The following is an 18,035-nucleotide window of genomic DNA, read 5'->3' on the forward strand; positions in this document are numbered from 1 at the left end:
AACGGTTCGAAAACTTGACAGACACTAAATAAATCCTGAGGATTGTTTTTTTAATCTTGCAATTGTTTTGTTTTTTAGACAACAGACACAAACAGGGAAAAGGCAGGAAAGAGGAAGCAAGAAAAGACAGACAGGGAGAAAGCTTGGAGGTCTGAACATTTCCAAAATGAAATCGCTATATTTAGATATTTATTATATTGTAGATATTTATCAGATGGAGAAAGAAAGAGGGACAGAATAAAAAAATAAAAAGGAATGCAGACAGGCCTTGAGGGAGAGACGACATAAACACCCAACTTGTACAATTGGCGGATAATTTATGTTCACTCCCGAGGACAGTAAAGCTGTAATGGTGGCCAGCAGGCTTAAGCCCCAAACGTTAGATAAAAATGCAAATGCTGCAGTAATGTTCCAGTTACAGAACACCAACCATCTCCCCTGATGACAATGTAAAAAGTTTAGGCTACAGTAAGATAATCTTAATTTTCATCACCCTTTCATCCAAAGAAATACAGTCTCCTCCCATTGGCAAGGCACATCACACTGCATGGGAAGCCTGTGTGGCGTACATCTTGCAAGGCAGTAATGGCGGCAGAGCAGCGTACTGCAGTAACAGACTTTTGGCTTGCAGGGGCTTCCATGGGTGTTGGGTTTCTCATCACATAGCCACTCGTGCTTTCTTTCCTTCCATCCATCTTTGTGCCTTACTGCATGCCGTCTCCCTCCTTTCCTCTCTTATGCTTCACTCCCATATTCTATCTCTCTGTGTCCTCCCTCCATCCCTCTCTCCCCAGCCAAGAGGCATCCAGCTTCTCATAACTCTTCATTAGAGCCTTCCCAGGGACCCGCGGCTGCATCGTGTAACAGAGCAAAGTCCGAGTGCAACCAGAGAGAAGGGAGGACTGAGCCCCAGAGACAATTAGCTCAGCCTGGAAAATAACATCATACTCCAGTCCACAGTCTCTCTGTGTGTGGGTGCCGGCAGGACAGCTGAATCTGGCTTTGATTAGGGTCCCATATAGAAAATGTGTGCTCGAACATTGAAGCGCCTGAGGCATTTAATGGCACAGAATCAGCATAAGAATATATGCTTATATGTACTTCTGTGTGTTAACAGTAGGACTTTTATGAACACACAGAGCGATCACCCCACATGTACACTAATCCACACAAAGCCAATGTGACCCTCAGGGGTAATAACGTAGTGAGTTTATCTGGTTGTCTTGTTGGAATTGACATATTTATACAACTACATTGACTTTTACAACTAAATTGAATGTAAAGTAAATTAATAGTGTTGATTTTTTGTAAATACGGGTCTGTCTTGGCGTCCATGTAAAACTTTGGTAATACAAGATATCTTTTTGGGCGGATAAATGTGGCATTTAGAAATCTATTTAGGTGAATCACTGCATGTACAAATTGTGTTTTTTGTAAAACGCAAAGAGACAGAAAAACTTTTAATAAAGACAAGTTTAAAGCATCTATACTAACAGCAGGTTCTCCTTTATATATTGCTTCATATTAGTGTGATATGTCATAAGACAATGACAGATGGAGGCACATCTGTGACCCAACAACAAGGCTCTGACCAAAGAGACACAAGCAGACAAATCATTCTCTGTCACCTGTATGAGACTCTGTGTGTGTGTGTGTGTGTGTGTGTGTGTGTGTGTGTGTGTTAGACATGCTATGAAGCATCAGGTGTCCTGAAGGGTAATTCCACTGATAGAAACATAAGGATCAGGGAAATTCCACTGCGCTTGAAAATTCCTACACACACAACCACACACACATAAAATGTGATTAGTTTATCATTTTCAGAAGGCAGATACCCCCGTCACAGGGTTTCCCCTTGCTGTAGTAATAAGGGCCTCTTTTGTCATCAAAGGTTATATGTGATCATGTCATTAATACTATACCAAGGTCATGGTTTCACTCCCATCCTTATCTGTGTCCACACATCCTCTCATTCTGAGTTTCATATGCCCTGACATGTCTTTGTGCCAGCAGCTTATAGGCATCACTGGTCTACCAAACCTGTCCAGGTGACATCTGAATTAGGAGGGCTATTATGCAGGAGTACAAAGTACGCGCTGTGGAAATACATCCAGCATTTTGCACTGAAAATCATTTATTTGCAAATATATTCACTTTCAGTTACTCCAGCTTCTGACTGGGCACTTTTTTTTTATTTCCTCATGAAAGTGACTGCTAGGTTAAATGCCTGCCTAATTTATCAATATTCATTTAAAAAAAAAGAAAAAAAGAAAGTCTAATCCAAACGGTGGCGCTTTGTTGTACTTTCTTGCTGTTAGAGTAGAATCCAGTGCACAAAATACATTGAAATACAGTTATTATTGAAACCCATCTCCACTGAAGCCAGTAGTGGAATAGCTGATATGAACACTGCTAGACTAACAACAGAACTCTAAAAGCTGCTCCGCTACTACGAAGTTTCTCCTGTCACTTCCTTCTTCAACAAAACAGCAAAGACTGTAGCTTCTTTGTACTGCTGTCTTAATGGCACTCCACCCGCTGTTGTGACTCCAAAAGCTATTGTCTACTTGCTAGGAAGGTCATAGGCCATTGGTTATTTGTAGCATACCTGTATATGGGAGCCAACTGCATTGAGAGTACATTTGCTGAGAGGTTATTTTTGGTGTTGCTGATCATGACTATAGGAGATTTAGCTGAGGACACAGATACACTTTTCAAAAAGTCTAATGTCCTAAAGACGCAAGTCACTGAATACACATGGGGTACACAGACGCATATGTGAAACAGAACAAACTTTTACAATTTGATACTTGCAATCTGGCCACATCATCCCATGACAGCTGACAGCTCCACAAAACTCGAAAAGCTTTTGAAAGAAGTGAGACTTTTACATTTGCATCAACAGACAAGATTCTAATGGAGTCTTGTGTAGTGTATGTTTAGGATATGGTCTAGTTATATTAGAGCCTCTCGCCTCAGAAATCTACAATACAATCCACAGCAATGGTAAACTCAGTAATTCTTTCCTTATTTCTGTCCATTTTCCAAAGCGTTAAAATGCTAATCAGTAATTGATGTCTGCACAAGCAAAAAGAAGGGTAAAAGCACTTAAGGAAGTAACTGCACAGTGAGCAGCTAGTATTATTTAGGAATAACAAGCGGTGTTAAAATGTTCTTAAGTAAGGCACTTAGCTCAAATTGTGTGTTCCTGCAAGCTAGTAATATTGCTTTTATTATAATGAATTTGTGTATCTGGCTTTTTTTCCTTATCTAAAGCTGTATGTATGTTGTCTCTTAGACAATCTAGAAAAACAAGGTCTCACTTGCAGTCAGTGCAGTCTCTTATGAGAGATTTTGCCTCATAAGCTTGAATGGCTGCAAGAACCACTCTGTTACAGAGACATTGTTCATAAAGGTGCTCCAAACAGGACAAACCTGTCTTACTAGAATTATCATTATAATGCTTATATATGCTTTGAATAATGTGACTTATTGTAAAAAAAAAAAAAAAAAAAAAAAATCTGCAGTGACGGTGCAAAGATGCACACAAGCACACAAAAACACGAGTACACACCGAAACATATTCAATATTCAATACATTAGAAAACCTAAAGTATGCGCACACACGCAACAAATTCGGACAAGCATGAACACACACCCACACACAGAGCAATCAGTGGTGCTAAGACAGACATCTCACTCCTGCTGACATTCCCCCACAAGACTGAAGACGTCTCTTCCTCGCTGTCACACTGTCAAACCGTCAAGGAGAGACAGAGGAAGACGGACAGGCAGGATGAAAGAAAATCAAGTGTGTTACACCGAGTGGGAGAGAAATGCAACGACTTCTTCCTGAGATAAAAATGACAGGCCCAACAACAGTCTGTGATTTTCTCTGGGCAGTTAAGTCATGCTTGCCGTTTGATGTTTTGATGCTTAACAGGGACGTACTGAAACAACAGCTGGCCTCGCAGTCCCAACACAAGCTGCAGCAAGTTTGAACAGTCCTTCTGATACCAAGTCCCTAACTTAGAATCAAAAGCAGATGGTAAGGAGAATACATGACCACACTGATGAAGGACAGTAAGGTATTGCCCTGGCACTGTGTGTGCAAATCTGTGTATAACCAATTAGAAATTACACATCTAGTATAATAAGCTTACCCAAACAAATTCCATTGTGGGATTGTTAACAGAAAGTAGCATACATGTCATTACACTTCTTATTTTAGTTCCATTGTGGGACTAGTTTAAGAGGACTAATGAACAAAATTCACGCTCAGAATTCAGACACTTAAATAAAATAGCGAAAGATAACTGTAGTGCAAAACAGAAAACAATCTCTCTGTTTATTTAGCTTTTTTTCCGTTCCTGCTTCAAACTAAGTTTGCAGACTCATTGAAACCAATCAGATCTTACCACAACCGAATTAGCCAATCATTTTGTTGCGGTTCAAATCTGCTCCCTTCTATGCTGCTTTTCAGCTGTCAGTGCAACCCATCTCCACCCCCTCCACCTCCTATTTTCATCAGAACCAGCTGTCCATTGGGTCCATCCAATGAGCTCATCACAGATCTCGCTCCAGATCACATCCATCTAGATCTTCAGCTAGGCTTAATGTTTTTTCGATTCTTCACTCCATTGCGGCAGATATTCCTGCACGGCTCATGGTGTGATTATCTGCAAAACGATGATGTCACGATGGAGTATAGTCGCCAGACTTCCTCACATATCACTTCAACTTTTCCTATTGAGCAGTTTGAAATGCTATGCCCCAGAATTCCAGCTATCATATGAAACTAGAAAAAATTATTTAACAGGATAGTTTAAAATTGTTGCCAGTGAGGCCAGGATGTCAGCAGATGGATGCTCAACAAGTAAACATTAGATCTGTGCTATGTTTGAGCTCCCCACCTGTTTTGTCTGGTACATCTTCACAAAGAGACAAACTCTGCACTGCCACGTTTTTAGAGCTATCTTGAGGTTACCAACATAAAAGGGAAAGAGAAATAGCTAGCGACAAAAAGAAATTCCAGTTAATTTATTGTATTGGTGATTAGTGTTTTCTGTTCTCTGGTTCAGATGGTAAAGACTTTAGGATATTTCTGTGAGCCCTATTTTAGTTCTCGGTCTTTAAACAGGAGGCCTAGAATTACAAATTCTAACAAAATGAACACAGCCAAGATCAGAACGTCAAAGATAATATGTGGTTTGTGTAAATACAGTCTGACGCGCTGCACAGAGAGCAGATCAAAAAATCCCCCGCTCAGGTAATTATTTTTTGCACTGCCACAGTTAGCTCTGCGAACAAGACTGAGATGTTAATCAGAGCACTATTTGTAGTTGACGCAGGAAACCATCCATTAATATATCATGTCTAAAATGTAAATGTGTTCTCTTTATGTACAAGAACAAGAAACATTAGGTTTTAAACTACAAAATGTGTGATGCGTTCCTTTACAAAGGGAACTTGGATCTCGGGGCATTAACATTACAGACCAAAACATATCGTTCATGCCACATTGTTTAGTAACCATTGCTGATAATGCATTTCTGGCATAAATGAAGATTTTTGACTCCTTGTAGATGTATAAACATACTGAAGAAACAGACTTCTGTCAAACAAAATGTCACCAAGCACGATGAGAGGATGAGCTGATGTGTGTAACAGTAAGTTTAATATGTGTAAATAAATACGCACATCCAAATAGCCGTAAGCTAACATCTCTTAGTGAAAATAAAGAGAAGAAACAGGATTTTTTTCCCCAAACCATTACATTCAGTGAGGGCAGTTAAGCAATGGGCCTGATCTCACTGATAAGCTGTTATTATGTTTGCTTAGTTACAAAAATATGTCACACAGTGCGGGAGAATAGCACACTATGGGAGACTCTCCACAGACAAGTGTATATTTGCAGAGCTTTAAAACACTAATTACATATTTGTGCAATAAACTATTATTATTATTATTATTATTATGTATAATTTAATTCAAACTGCATTTTAATCATCCTTTCCTCTGATGCAAAACTGGGCCTCCTGTGAGGCAAAATAACCTTTGGTTCATAGTGTTAGGCCAGATATATTTTTGCAGCATTCACACCTAAATTACAGTGGACTGCAGTCAGTCGTCCATGGTGTTTCTGAGGTGAGGTTGAGGCCCCCAGCAGTGCTTCTGCAGCCAGCAAGGGCAGTCCTAATGAATAGCGAGATACATGATAAATGTGACCATATGGTGGAGCCGGCTGGCCAAGCCAGGGGTGCTAGCTAGCTTTGCTAAACACACACACACAACACACACACACACACACACACACAACACACACACACAACACACACACACACACACACACACACACACACACACACACACACACACACACACACACACACACACACACACACACACACACACACACACACACACACACACACACACACACACACACACACACACACACACACACACACCTCTGTTCACTCCTTAGCTCAAAAAAGAAGAGTCATCACACTGCACAGCTCGAGACAGCAGCAGGTAGGGGTTAATGGACTCCAGGTCCTTTGGATAGATGGAGTGTTTATGGCCTACTGTGAAATCATCACCATACTTCCTGTCAAAAAGTTTCACAGAAGTTGGAGCGAGGACACAAACTAACTGTGCATGAGCCAGACTGTCACTCAACAGCAGTGACTTTTTAATTACAAGCATTGTATGTGCCTCGGCGCATAAATGCAGGAAGTCTTCCTAATTTATATTTGCCTCTCTGGTGATTTCCTGTGTGTGTTTGTGTGTGTGTATGGGGCTTAACTGAACCACAGCAGATGAAGCCATATGCTGTCTGTCATACTTTGTAGGCAGTCGTTTTCTTGTGTCCTCTCTTCTGCTGTACACAATACTCTCTCTTTCTCTCTCTCTCTCTGTCTCTCTCTCTCTCATTACTATTCAACACACACTCCACATGCTAATATACTGTAGCTACAGAAACTCACAAGCGTAATTAGTAACTAGCCTACAGACACCGACACACGCACACATATACATCTACTTATGGACTCAAACACGCAATGAACAAGCCATTGTTCTCCTTTTATAGTAGATTCTATCTCTCTCTAATTGGCTCAGCAAAAACAAGGGAAGGGCCTTGGATGCCCTGCTGCAGCTATGCCCATTCCGTCTACAGGGATGCCCTCTGTTGTACCGACACATATCCACGGGGCCTTGGATATGGCTGACCTCTGTGTTGTCTAAAGAAGGCCAGTTCTTGATTACATGGCACAGTTTCAGGGTATGTAATGAGTGAGTAAGCAGGCGAGTGCACTTTACTTCAGAACAGCTTTGAAGCACAATATGAAAACACCCTGTGGGTTGCCAAGAACGCTCTGGCCAATGGAGGTCTCGTTAACTCTACACGCAAACAGTGCTCTGAGGCCAACCATCTCACACAGGGCACAACGCTTACAGTGTGTGATACAGTATTTGCTCTAGCAAAGTGTTTGTCAAAATCCAGGTAAAAAAAAAAAAAAAAAAAAAAAACTCCCTACCGTAACAGAAGTTTATGACACCATTCCTCCCAGTGCAGCTTGATGCACAATTGATAGGCGATAAGACTTCACCACATCATGGCAATCCACGGCTGTCAAACATCCCCAGTGTTTTGAAATGCAGAGAGAGAAATACTGGCGGTATGTCTGTAGGTGTAATTTGTGTTGGTGCAGTTTAGTTCAGCAGTGTGAAACAACTCTGAGACAGCCGTGTGATATATGACCGTACTGCTAGCATCACTGATCCTAACTTTAACTGCAGCAGTGCAGTTGCAGTTGATGGGGTGTTAAATTGCAGAGAAAAGGATCGTAGAGGGTATACTGTGACCCCCACCATACATACATGTCTCACTAGTGATTAATAATAGGGGAATACGTTCTACTTTGCCAAGAGACAAAGGGTGAGTTATTCTGCATGTCTGTACTCCCTACTAATTTTATAATGTTCTAACTCACGTTTTTTACAAGGTAGTGAAAGACAACTCTGTAGGAGTCCAACCTTCAGCCACTCTACTTCTCTACAATGTGTTTCATATGCCTTTGAACGTCTCATTGTCATCCATTATAATCACTTAAGTGCCTAATTTCCCGGAGCAAGCACTGAGTAAAATAACAAAGAAATAGCATCCTCTTCTGGTTGAAAATGATCATAGCGTGCATCTGCTGTTGCTTCAAGTATCTCAGATCCATCACCGTAGATTTATGTACAGCAGATGTTTATATCAGAAACAGCCATGAGATCAATGAACCAAAGGATACCACCCAAAAACAGTAGTGTCATTCTGTTATAAGCTGTGGTGAATAAGTGGCCGTCTCAGTATGAAGAGGGTCAAAGTCCTAAAATTGTCACAAATGATAAAGACCCAAGCGACTGATTAATCATTTCCAAAGAACAACAAGTACTCTTGTTTTCCTAGTCCAGTCTTTTCCCATCAACATCTAATTGCATGGGCTGTAACATAAATAATTCATGCTGCACTTTAGGACAAAAACATTACAATCAACACCGTCAATCTGCAACTTCTGTCATTACTGATTCAGCATCTGCTGAATGCTTTTCTACCACTTGGCCTGATTACAGCATGAGTGTGTGTCTGCATAACATATTTCCAAACAATTCATTATTAAGCCCTTTCCCTATTTCTATAAATATTAGGGAGATGTCTTGCTATAGCTTTGAATGATTACTACATTTAATTTAAGCTGTCTAAGTGATCGAGAAACAATTATAGTTTACAGCCAAATGTAAAACGTATTAGATTTTTCAAGTGACCATTATTTCTGTAATATGTTGTCATAGAGCTCATGCTTGCAAACACATTCCAAGTGCTTCAAACAAGCACTTAATTTGGGCACTGAACTAGCACATGCATAATAATGACCTTATTTGCATATATTATGTTAGTCTGCTTAGTATGTTAATGCTTGGTAAACTTCAGTGTTTAATCGCTCAGCAGACATTCTAATTGGGAGTTTGATAATTGGTTACATCGATGCCCTGACACTTGTTAATCTACTGACGGGTCTCGTTCATTTCAGAACCAAACAGCCTACTTTCTCACTTTACACAGGGCGTTGCATGGCGAGACAAGACTGACTTATTTTTATGTCTTGGTTTCACCATCTACGGGATTTATTTTACAATTTGTTCACAAGATTTTCATATTTAATTATATGTATGTCAACAAACTAATGGTGCTAAAACTGATGCTACTTATGTGTGAGGTTAACAAAATGGGACTTCACTATAAAACAGGCTATGGCAGCACATAATTCCCCCTTATCATAAAGTAGAGGGATTTATAAGGTAATAAAGGGCTGATGAGTACATAGTTCTCACTGATACTGCATTTGGCTTCCCTTGACACAATCAGGTCGATGGTGTTTTAAACCCCCAACGTCAGATTGGTTGGATATGATTATGGTTAGAATATAGAAAAGATGCTGTGAGCAATCAATTAGAAAACAAAATTGATCAGCAATCTTTTATTCCCCTTTAGAGCTGATACAACAGTATCACAATATTTAGAATATAACATGTACCATCAACTACTGTGAATCGATGCTATGATGTAATACAAGTGGCATCACAAGTTTATAAATTAATTTTAAATTCAAGTAAAATGTTTTTTATACCAGTTTCACTACCAAAATCAGCAGAGAAGTAATGGTGCAGTAAATACTGTATCTGACCTATCAGGACAGTGGACTGAGGAAGAGCAACCTATTAAGACTGAGAGACTGTACTGTCAAATTCATCCTCCGATGCAATGAACTTTATTTATGAGCTCTAAAAGGTCTTCACTTCAAGTTATTCAATCATAAGATTTCTTATAGACCTTCAGATGCCCAAGTATAGCACTGTCATATGTATTTATTATACTGTTTTTCTCCAGGCCAACTGCACTAAAAAGCATGGTGGGCTGTGAAACGTTGCTGTAATTAGAGCATTGGAGGTGCTTTTAGGGAGCAAGATGATCTACAATAGGGTACAAACAGGAAGGACACTGAATAGTCCAACAGCTCTGTGTAATCAAAGAGAAAGCCTATGTCCCCATCTAACCTACACAGTGTGTTGTTGTATATTGGATATCCAGAGTGTGTGAGACCCACACTATAGTTAAAGGCAACAACGCTAAATGAAACAAAGGCATAACTGTATTGAACGTCTGTGAGCTACTGCTCCAGTCGGGTCACACTGCTGAAACTGCTTAATGTACTATGCTGGGGTAGACAAGACTACCAGAAGTGAAATAAATAATGCAAAGACTTCACCATTGGCCGAAACAAAGGCATTCTAACTTTAACTTATACTATTTACCTCTCTATACTGTAGCACTATAATAAATACAAAATAAATACAATATTCTGAAATGGCAAACGTTGTGCTAAACGTCAAACTAAACTGTCAAACTATGTTCTCAAAGATCTGAAAACAAGCAACAATGAACAAGTAACGTACGTCTTACATTAGCATTTAGGAAAAAATGGAACGTTTATCAAGATTAAAAATTGTCTGTATCCTCTATAGAACATGGTGTCATCCTGCTTTGTCTCTCTGTCTAGAGAGCTACACGTCAGTTGTTGGCCTTCCTCCCATCATTTTTAATCACGTCATGTGTTGGTTCTCTGTCTGCCATTGTTACCTCTGCCGTTACCAAGGCCATCGTTTGGCCTTGTTGACTTTGTGGGATGAAACCACTAAGGTAGCCATCACTCAAGTGTCGCCCTGGCATCCTCCTCTTCCACCAGTCTGTGATCTCAGCCAGTCCTCTCTGCTGACCGCACTCTCAAACCTGAAGCCCTCTATGATCAAGGTCTCTCCGTCCTCCTCTATGCTGGCCTGACACTCCTGCTGAATCTGTCACAACAACAACAACATGCACACTAGATCACACTGTGCACACTATGCCTGAAAATAATAACAAGGTCATTTGCACATCCATCCAGTTTATGAGTCTACTATTTGCGTGTGTGTGTGTGTGTGTGTGTGTGTGTGTGTGTGTGTGTGTGTGTGTGTGTGTGTGTGCTTGAAAGAAAGACAATTTATAAACAGTCCTCACTACCATACTAACTTAATGTTCTGTTAGTCTGGTTCCAGACCTCTGAATAAGCACCTACATCGGTACGTTGAGAGATTTAAAGGCTGGTTGGAGAAATAGCTGAGCCAATCACTGCATTTGTAGGTCGGGCTGAGGTTGTGAACGTCATCTAACTGGGCCATAGCTAAAATCTAAAGAAAATACAGCAACAAGCGTGGATGAAATCGATGCAGCATGGGAGGCTGTTTTAAATCAACTGGCTTTAAAGCAAAGACATTTCTCTCCTTTCTGAACAAAGGTTTTGGAAAAAGTCGTATTTGCTGGCCTCTCGGGTACTTCACGAAACAGGTCAGGAGGATTTAATGCTTAAAGCTGTTTGTCCCTTGATCACTTTGATGGAAAACCATGTAAAAGAAGCTGAGAGGCTCAGTTTAGAGTGCACGGCAACCATGAAATGGTAAAATAGTTAAGGAGCTTCGTTCTGTATGTCAGCTGAAAACTACATTGATTGCAATTCAGTTTACATCTCAGGCTGCAGATGAGAGGGCAAATGAACGGTGTTGCTATGCAACTGTAGGGAACTCATGTAGCCTGACCACTTCTGACCTAAGTATTGAAGGAATGTGATAGTCCTATCTGCTTCATTATGTTCTTTAAAAGACGGGACAAAATAAATTAAAGAAATGGTCAGGTTACCATTAGAGAAATTAAAGCTATAGTGTGTAGTTTCTGCCGCCCCCATGAGGAATTCTAAGTAATGACAACAAAGTGATACAAGCACTTTCCTGCTGGGACATAATATGAGACATAATATTTGGTTTAGAAGCCTTTATGGGTGATTTTTCACGGTACAAAGTCCTGTTATTTACTATGTTGCAATAGCTCCAGCTTCAACTAGTGAAACACGGAGCGGTGGCTCCGGAGATTCCAGGAGGCGCGCTGGCCAATCAGAGCAGACTGGGCTTTTTCGGGAGGAGGGATGAAAGAGACAGGCGCTCCTACAGAGCATCTCATACAGAGGGTGAATACAGGTGCAGCAGCCAAGGGCAGTATGAGAAAAATAAAGTTGTTTTTTTAACATTAAAGCATGTAAACATGTTCTAGTACAAACACAAAATGCAAGTATAATCCTGAAAATGCTATACAATAGTTGTCCTTTAAGGCAGTGGTTCTCAAACTTTTTTCAATAATGTACCCCTTTTGAATTGTTTCTTTAAGCCAAGTACCCCCTGACCAGCGCTAATCATTTTCGGTAGAAGAAAAAGTGTATATAAACAGGAACAGTACAGCGATGTCAGCGATATATTTACTAAACAACAGCCTTGTAATTAAAAAAACAAACATTTAAATGCTAATGAGAAAAAGAGACAAAAACTTGGAAAAAGACGGTACAAAGAAGGAAGGAAGTAAGGCAAGAAAAGGTTAAAATAGTATCAAAAACTTCAAAAACAGTGACATAAGAAGAAAAAAAGCGAGAAACTCGTAAAAAGTAGAAGGGCAGTATAGGAAGGAAGGCAAGATTAGGTCCAAAGAAGGAGACACAAATGTCACATTTTTGGTAGGAAAAAAAAATGTCTACATAAAAAGGAACTATGTTCTGGACAACAACCTTGTAACTATTAAACATTTTGTTAAATATCTCATGTACCCCCTGCAGTCCTCCAAAGTACCCCTAGGGGTACACGTACCCCATTTGAGAAACACTGCTTTAAGGGATATATTGTGGTCATGATCATATCCACATGGTTCCAATTTACACCGCTGTCTCTATGCGTACCGTTCTGCACCGTCTCTGGTTGCAGGGGCTTGCTGATGTACAACAGTCCAGAAGTTCCTCTATATCATACATCAGGAGCTGAGCATTTAACAACACTGCAATGACAATGACAAAAAAAACTTAGTAGTCCCCACCTCTGCTATCCACATTACGATTTGGTAAAACACTTCTGCTGGCATGTAAATTTCTCAGTTCCAGGGCACAGAAAGAATTCTTTTAAAACTATTGCAATATAAACGCAAAAAATATCAACATAAAACAGTTCAAACAGTAAATGTAGTAAAAGGTTTGGATTGATGGGAGAAGAAAAACTATTTTACAAGACGGGACTAGCACAGTGGACTCAAAAACTATTGGTTGGAATTTGTATTTATGTATGTGGTGTACAGCCCGACCACCACAATAAACTGAACTCAATGAAAGAAATTAATAATTATTCAAATGCTGGTGACAAAGTCACCTCATGTCATTGACTCTAACCACATTAGCCTGAATTTAAGACTGATGTCATGCCTAAAAAAACTTGACATTTTTCCTTTGACTTTTGCAGATTAAGGTGCATACAAAAAAAAAAAAAAAAAAAAATTATATATATATATATATATACATACATACATACATACATACATACACATACATATATATATACACACACACACAACTATGAGTCATATTTGAAAGGAATAAAATAAATGCATTATACTTTAATTGAAAAGCATGTTTACTCTCTAGTGTGTATCACTGTCACAGGGAAGTGAGTTTATTGAGGTGACATATGCAAGTGTTGGGCTTACACTCGCGAGTCTTTAAGATGCAGATCTCGGGTACCTCTTCACATGTCATGTCACTGATCTTTGCAGCTCCCTCAACAGCCAAAGCACAGGGTTTGACTCCTTTAAAGTGAAAGTGAAAATAGCACATTTAGGAATTATTTGGCAATACAAGGAATACAGAAAAACCTACAGATTAATAGCAGTGACAAACATAAGTGGCAAACTCCCAAAAAACACAGTAGAGTACGACCAATATTAGAAATCAAGAAAGCAAGTTGCCTCTTGAGATCCCATGAACTTTAGTACTGTTTGTTGCTTTCTCTAAGTAGAATTTTCTGAATGATATCATTTAAACCCTTATGTTAGGTAGGCACGTTGAGTAAGATTTTTACTCACACTACTGTGCACACTTTAGTGTTCTGCTTGGCACAACCACTGCTGGTAAATGCCATACTCATGTTTCTCTCTCACTTTCCCAAAACAGATTTCCCAAAATGTACATAAATTAAAATATGAATATTGAAATATTTGATATTAGAGCTACATAATGTCTTGATCAACTATTATAGGTATGTTTGGACTTTTGATTTCTAGATATAATTCTCTTTTAGTAAGCCCATTTATTAAACTTACTTATTTAAAGTCATTTTTTATTTTATTGTTCATTATTTCATTAAATTAATGATGAATAATAATTGATGAATAATCCGACTAGTTGAGCATTCCATATTGTGTCAAATCATTAACCAGTTCTTTTGGACTCTCTCACAACTATTTAGATTCAATTAAGATAAAGTCCAATAAAGAAAATTAAAAGTTCTGAAGATGCAACCAGGGAGACACTTTGGTGCACTTCCTGTGGAAATTTCCAGTGATATCATTTAGTGATGGGCAAACGAAGCCTTGCGAAGCCTCTGAAGCTTCTTCCTGACTGTATCTCAAAAGGATCCGTAGCATCAAAGCATCGAAGACAACACAGTGACATCTGGTGGTCAGCAGAACTGAACTCAACACCGCCAAACAAAGCTTACAACAGGAACATAGGAGAGACAGAATGGCCACATGCATGCATATGGCATGACATGACTGAACTTGAATTAAATGACATGAACATGACATGACATGACATGACATGACTGAATGAAAAATCTAATGCCTATGTTTGAATATAACATTATAATATAATAATACTGTGATCAGGATTTGAATGTAAGTAGCCTATGTTTAATTAGGCTAAATATGGATTGAATAAACTGCAGCAACAATGCCGCCTACCGCTACGTAGAATTACGTACAGGTGTATGTGAGTGAGAATTGGGTTTGAATTAGGTGACATTTTAAAAGGATATAAAGTGATAAAGCGTGGCTATGTGTTGTATATTAATGATCACAATAATTAAACAAAATAAAACAAACCAAATGAATTAACACTGCCTTGAATGTTGTCGCTGGGCGGAGCACTGGATGTTGATGTTGCTGCTGCTGCTTCGTGTTTAGTACGGAGGTGCCTCAACATTGTAGAGGTATTGATGTATTCCAGTTCTTGTTGGCACAGTAAACACCAAACCTTAAAATAATACAATGAGTGTGACTGTTTTGAAATAAAAACCTGGACTGGCCTGTTAGAATAGCCAATTTGATCTGAATTACTAGCTAGGTAGTTAGCTAATGCACCTAGGCTACTTTGTCAAGCAGATGTCTGCATGACAATGACGTTAATAATAATAATAAATAGGCCTAAAAATACAGCAAGTATTAATACAAGTAATTATAAATACAAGTCCATAAAACGTAACCGTTTACCTTATTCGGGGATAATAGAGAAAACTTTTCCCACACCCTTGAACGCTGACACTTCTTTACGTTTCTACACTTGTCCATGTCGTATTTCGAGTAAACGGGCTCTGAGTCATAACCTGACTCCGCCAGATGGATTGCTTCGCATTTGCTCGGTATATCCATCTGGGAACTTTCCGTTGGAGAACTTTTGGGAAGGGGCGGAATACTGGTTATTTGATTGGATGAACCATCTGTCTATCACCTATGTTGGTGATAGACGGGCCAAATCAACCAATCAGATCCACGAAGCGTATGAAAATACAACCACAAGCCCGCCCTTGCTGCTGCAGGCAAAGCATAGCTCGTAAACTCAGCATGCAAGCAACATGTCGGTAAAGGATATTTGCCATTTGTGTAACGAGAATTTAGGAATAAAAGTCACCATTTAGGTTCCCGGACCATATTCTAAAAGAAGGATCCAAGAGAAAAAAAGCATTAGCGAGCGGCTAACAGAATTAGGGCTACCGCTGGCTGATAATACTGGTTAGCTGATTGGATAAACCATCGGTCTATCACCACCTAACCCACCTCAAAACCAACGCTGATTGGCCCGGTCGTTTGGCTAACGGCTCTCTGCCTCAAGATGCCAGACTGATCTGCGAGTGGAAAACTGTGGACAACTAAACTTCTCCGGGTGGCGATATTACGAATCCCACTATGGCCACGCCAAAACCCGCCCTTCAATAGCGTTCACACACTACTATTGGCCAGGCGTCCATGCTTACATGTACAGGTCCTATCCCCTGACCTATCCCCTAACCCTAACCTTAACCACTCGAGGTGAAATGCCTAATCCCAACCAATCGAGCTGCTTCGTAGGGCGGGTCTTGGCGTGGCCATAGTGGGATTCGTAATTTTGCCTCCGGGTGAGCTCAACGGTTCCGCCCACAGCCGGTTCCGGAAGTAAAAATACAATGCAATTTCTCCATTGACAATTGGAGTATAAGCCATAAAATCGTAACTGTCGATGGTAGACTTAAAACCAGCTACGTCGTTACTACGCGATTGTATATGCTCACATAGACGCCAAAGGTTCATGGTGCAACAACCTTGTTTTGAGATAAATGTCTTTTATTCGCAATGTCTTGGATAGGTACTTCATTGCCCACAATCCCACAGTGATGCCTCTGATTGGTGGAACTCATGTCACGTCACATGTGACTGTTTGGATAAACCCAAACCCCGCGAAAGGCGAAAGTCCGTGAGTCTTTGCTGCTGTAACAGTGTAGGCAAAAAGGCTTTGGTGCAGGCCAGTGGTTCTCAACCGGTGGGGCCCGCCCCCGTGGGGGGGCGCGGACACTCTCCCGGTGGGGGCGCGAATAGGCTACAGGATGGGAGAAAAAATAAATAAAAAAATTCAGAAATAAAATTTCCCCCATGTTGAAATGCAAGTGGTTGGACTATAACACACAAATCATCCTCCTGGCGACTTTTTTGTCTAGCGACTTTTACTGGTGTTATTGGAGACTTTTGTGGTGTTTGGAGACTCGAAAGCACGTATCACTCTCTACTGTGCTCAACGAGCAGCGGGTGCTGCCGTGAGCCCCTCCCACGTCCAAAAGCACTCACAGGCTGTCAGTCTCTCAGTAGCCTCGCACAGCAATCAGACCAGAGAGGAGACACACACCACTCCTCATATAAACTCTGATTTTGCTCCTTGCAGACAGAGTGGACGCCTTCACACAAAAACTTGACCTATAGCATGGCCGCATCAGTCGAGGGAACTGCAACATGTTCCCCAGCCTTGCAGACTTCATCACTGATGCACGTCACACGACTTCTCCTCTCGATTTCAATCAGCGTCTGAGCACCTGTCAGCAATGAGAGAACAGCCACTGGGTCAAATTAATTTCCTTGTTTCTGTTATGAAGTTGATCGTGTGTGTGTGACTCGAACATCTCACATTTACCAACAAAACGTACAGCGAAAGACCATGCAAAACATTTCAGACTGTCCTGCCAACGTGTACACATTTTAACATCAATGTATGCTGGAACGTTTTTTCATTATAAAGTCACTGAAGCAGCTGCTGTTTCAGTACTGTCTGCGCTCCTGCTCCATTTCCCCCGCGCACGCGCGCGCACACACACACACACACACACACACACACACACACACACACACACACACACACACGGTGGATGCAGGAAAAAACGCAGATGACCTAAATTGAGGACAGCTATGCTCGTTATTGTAAGTGCAATGATAAGTTAAAGTCCAATAAGTACTTTATCAAACCGTATGAATGCGTGTGTGGCTGTGTGTGTGTGTGTGTGTCTGTGTGTGTGTGGCCAGGATAGGACATTAACTAACAATGTAAAGATCAACAAGCCATTGACAGTGACAGATATGTTCATATCTGATTCATTCAATAAATTATTATTTTTTGTCTTAAATCCACCAGCCATTCCTATTATACCAACATTTGCAGCATGCAGAGCCTTTTTGGTAAGGTTCCTCAGAAATCTCAGCCCAGAGTAATTAATAATTAATTATTATTCTCCCCAAAACAAGTTTACTTTTATTTTTAAAGAACTATAAAATAAAATTGCAACTTTTTTTG

The 18,035-nt window shown here is 40.2% G+C and overlaps 1 protein-coding gene across 7 annotated transcripts in view; it reads right to left on the bottom strand.

Annotated features, from left to right (window-relative positions):
* Window positions 1-18,035, bottom strand: part of LOC114557091 (RNA-binding motif, single-stranded-interacting protein 3) — a 209,249-nt gene that overhangs the window by 184,900 nt on the left and 6,314 nt on the right. For 3 of the 7 annotated variants that reach the window (XM_028580378.1, XM_028580371.1, XM_028580379.1), the window contains exons 1-5: window positions 15,437-15,576; window positions 15,050-15,200; window positions 13,655-13,753; window positions 12,861-12,955; window positions 10,688-10,902 (exon numbers count right to left, since the gene is read on the bottom strand). In XM_028580378.1, the coding sequence (XP_028436179.1) occupies window positions 10,688-10,777 (90 nt within the window). In that variant the 5' untranslated portion in view covers window positions 10,778-10,902; window positions 12,861-12,955; window positions 13,655-13,753; window positions 15,050-15,200; window positions 15,437-15,576. Of the gene's footprint in view, window positions 1-10,687; window positions 10,903-12,860; window positions 12,956-13,654; window positions 13,754-15,049; window positions 15,201-15,436; window positions 15,577-16,000; window positions 16,144-18,035 lie in introns of those variants that run through there. The other 4 variants (XM_028580373.1, XM_028580372.1, XM_028580375.1 and 1 more) reach the window with 4 other exon arrangements.

This window comes from Perca flavescens, chromosome 6, assembly GCF_004354835.1.
Source record: "Perca flavescens isolate YP-PL-M2 chromosome 6, PFLA_1.0, whole genome shotgun sequence".
NCBI classification, from domain to species: Eukaryota; Metazoa; Chordata; class Actinopteri; order Perciformes; family Percidae; genus Perca; species Perca flavescens.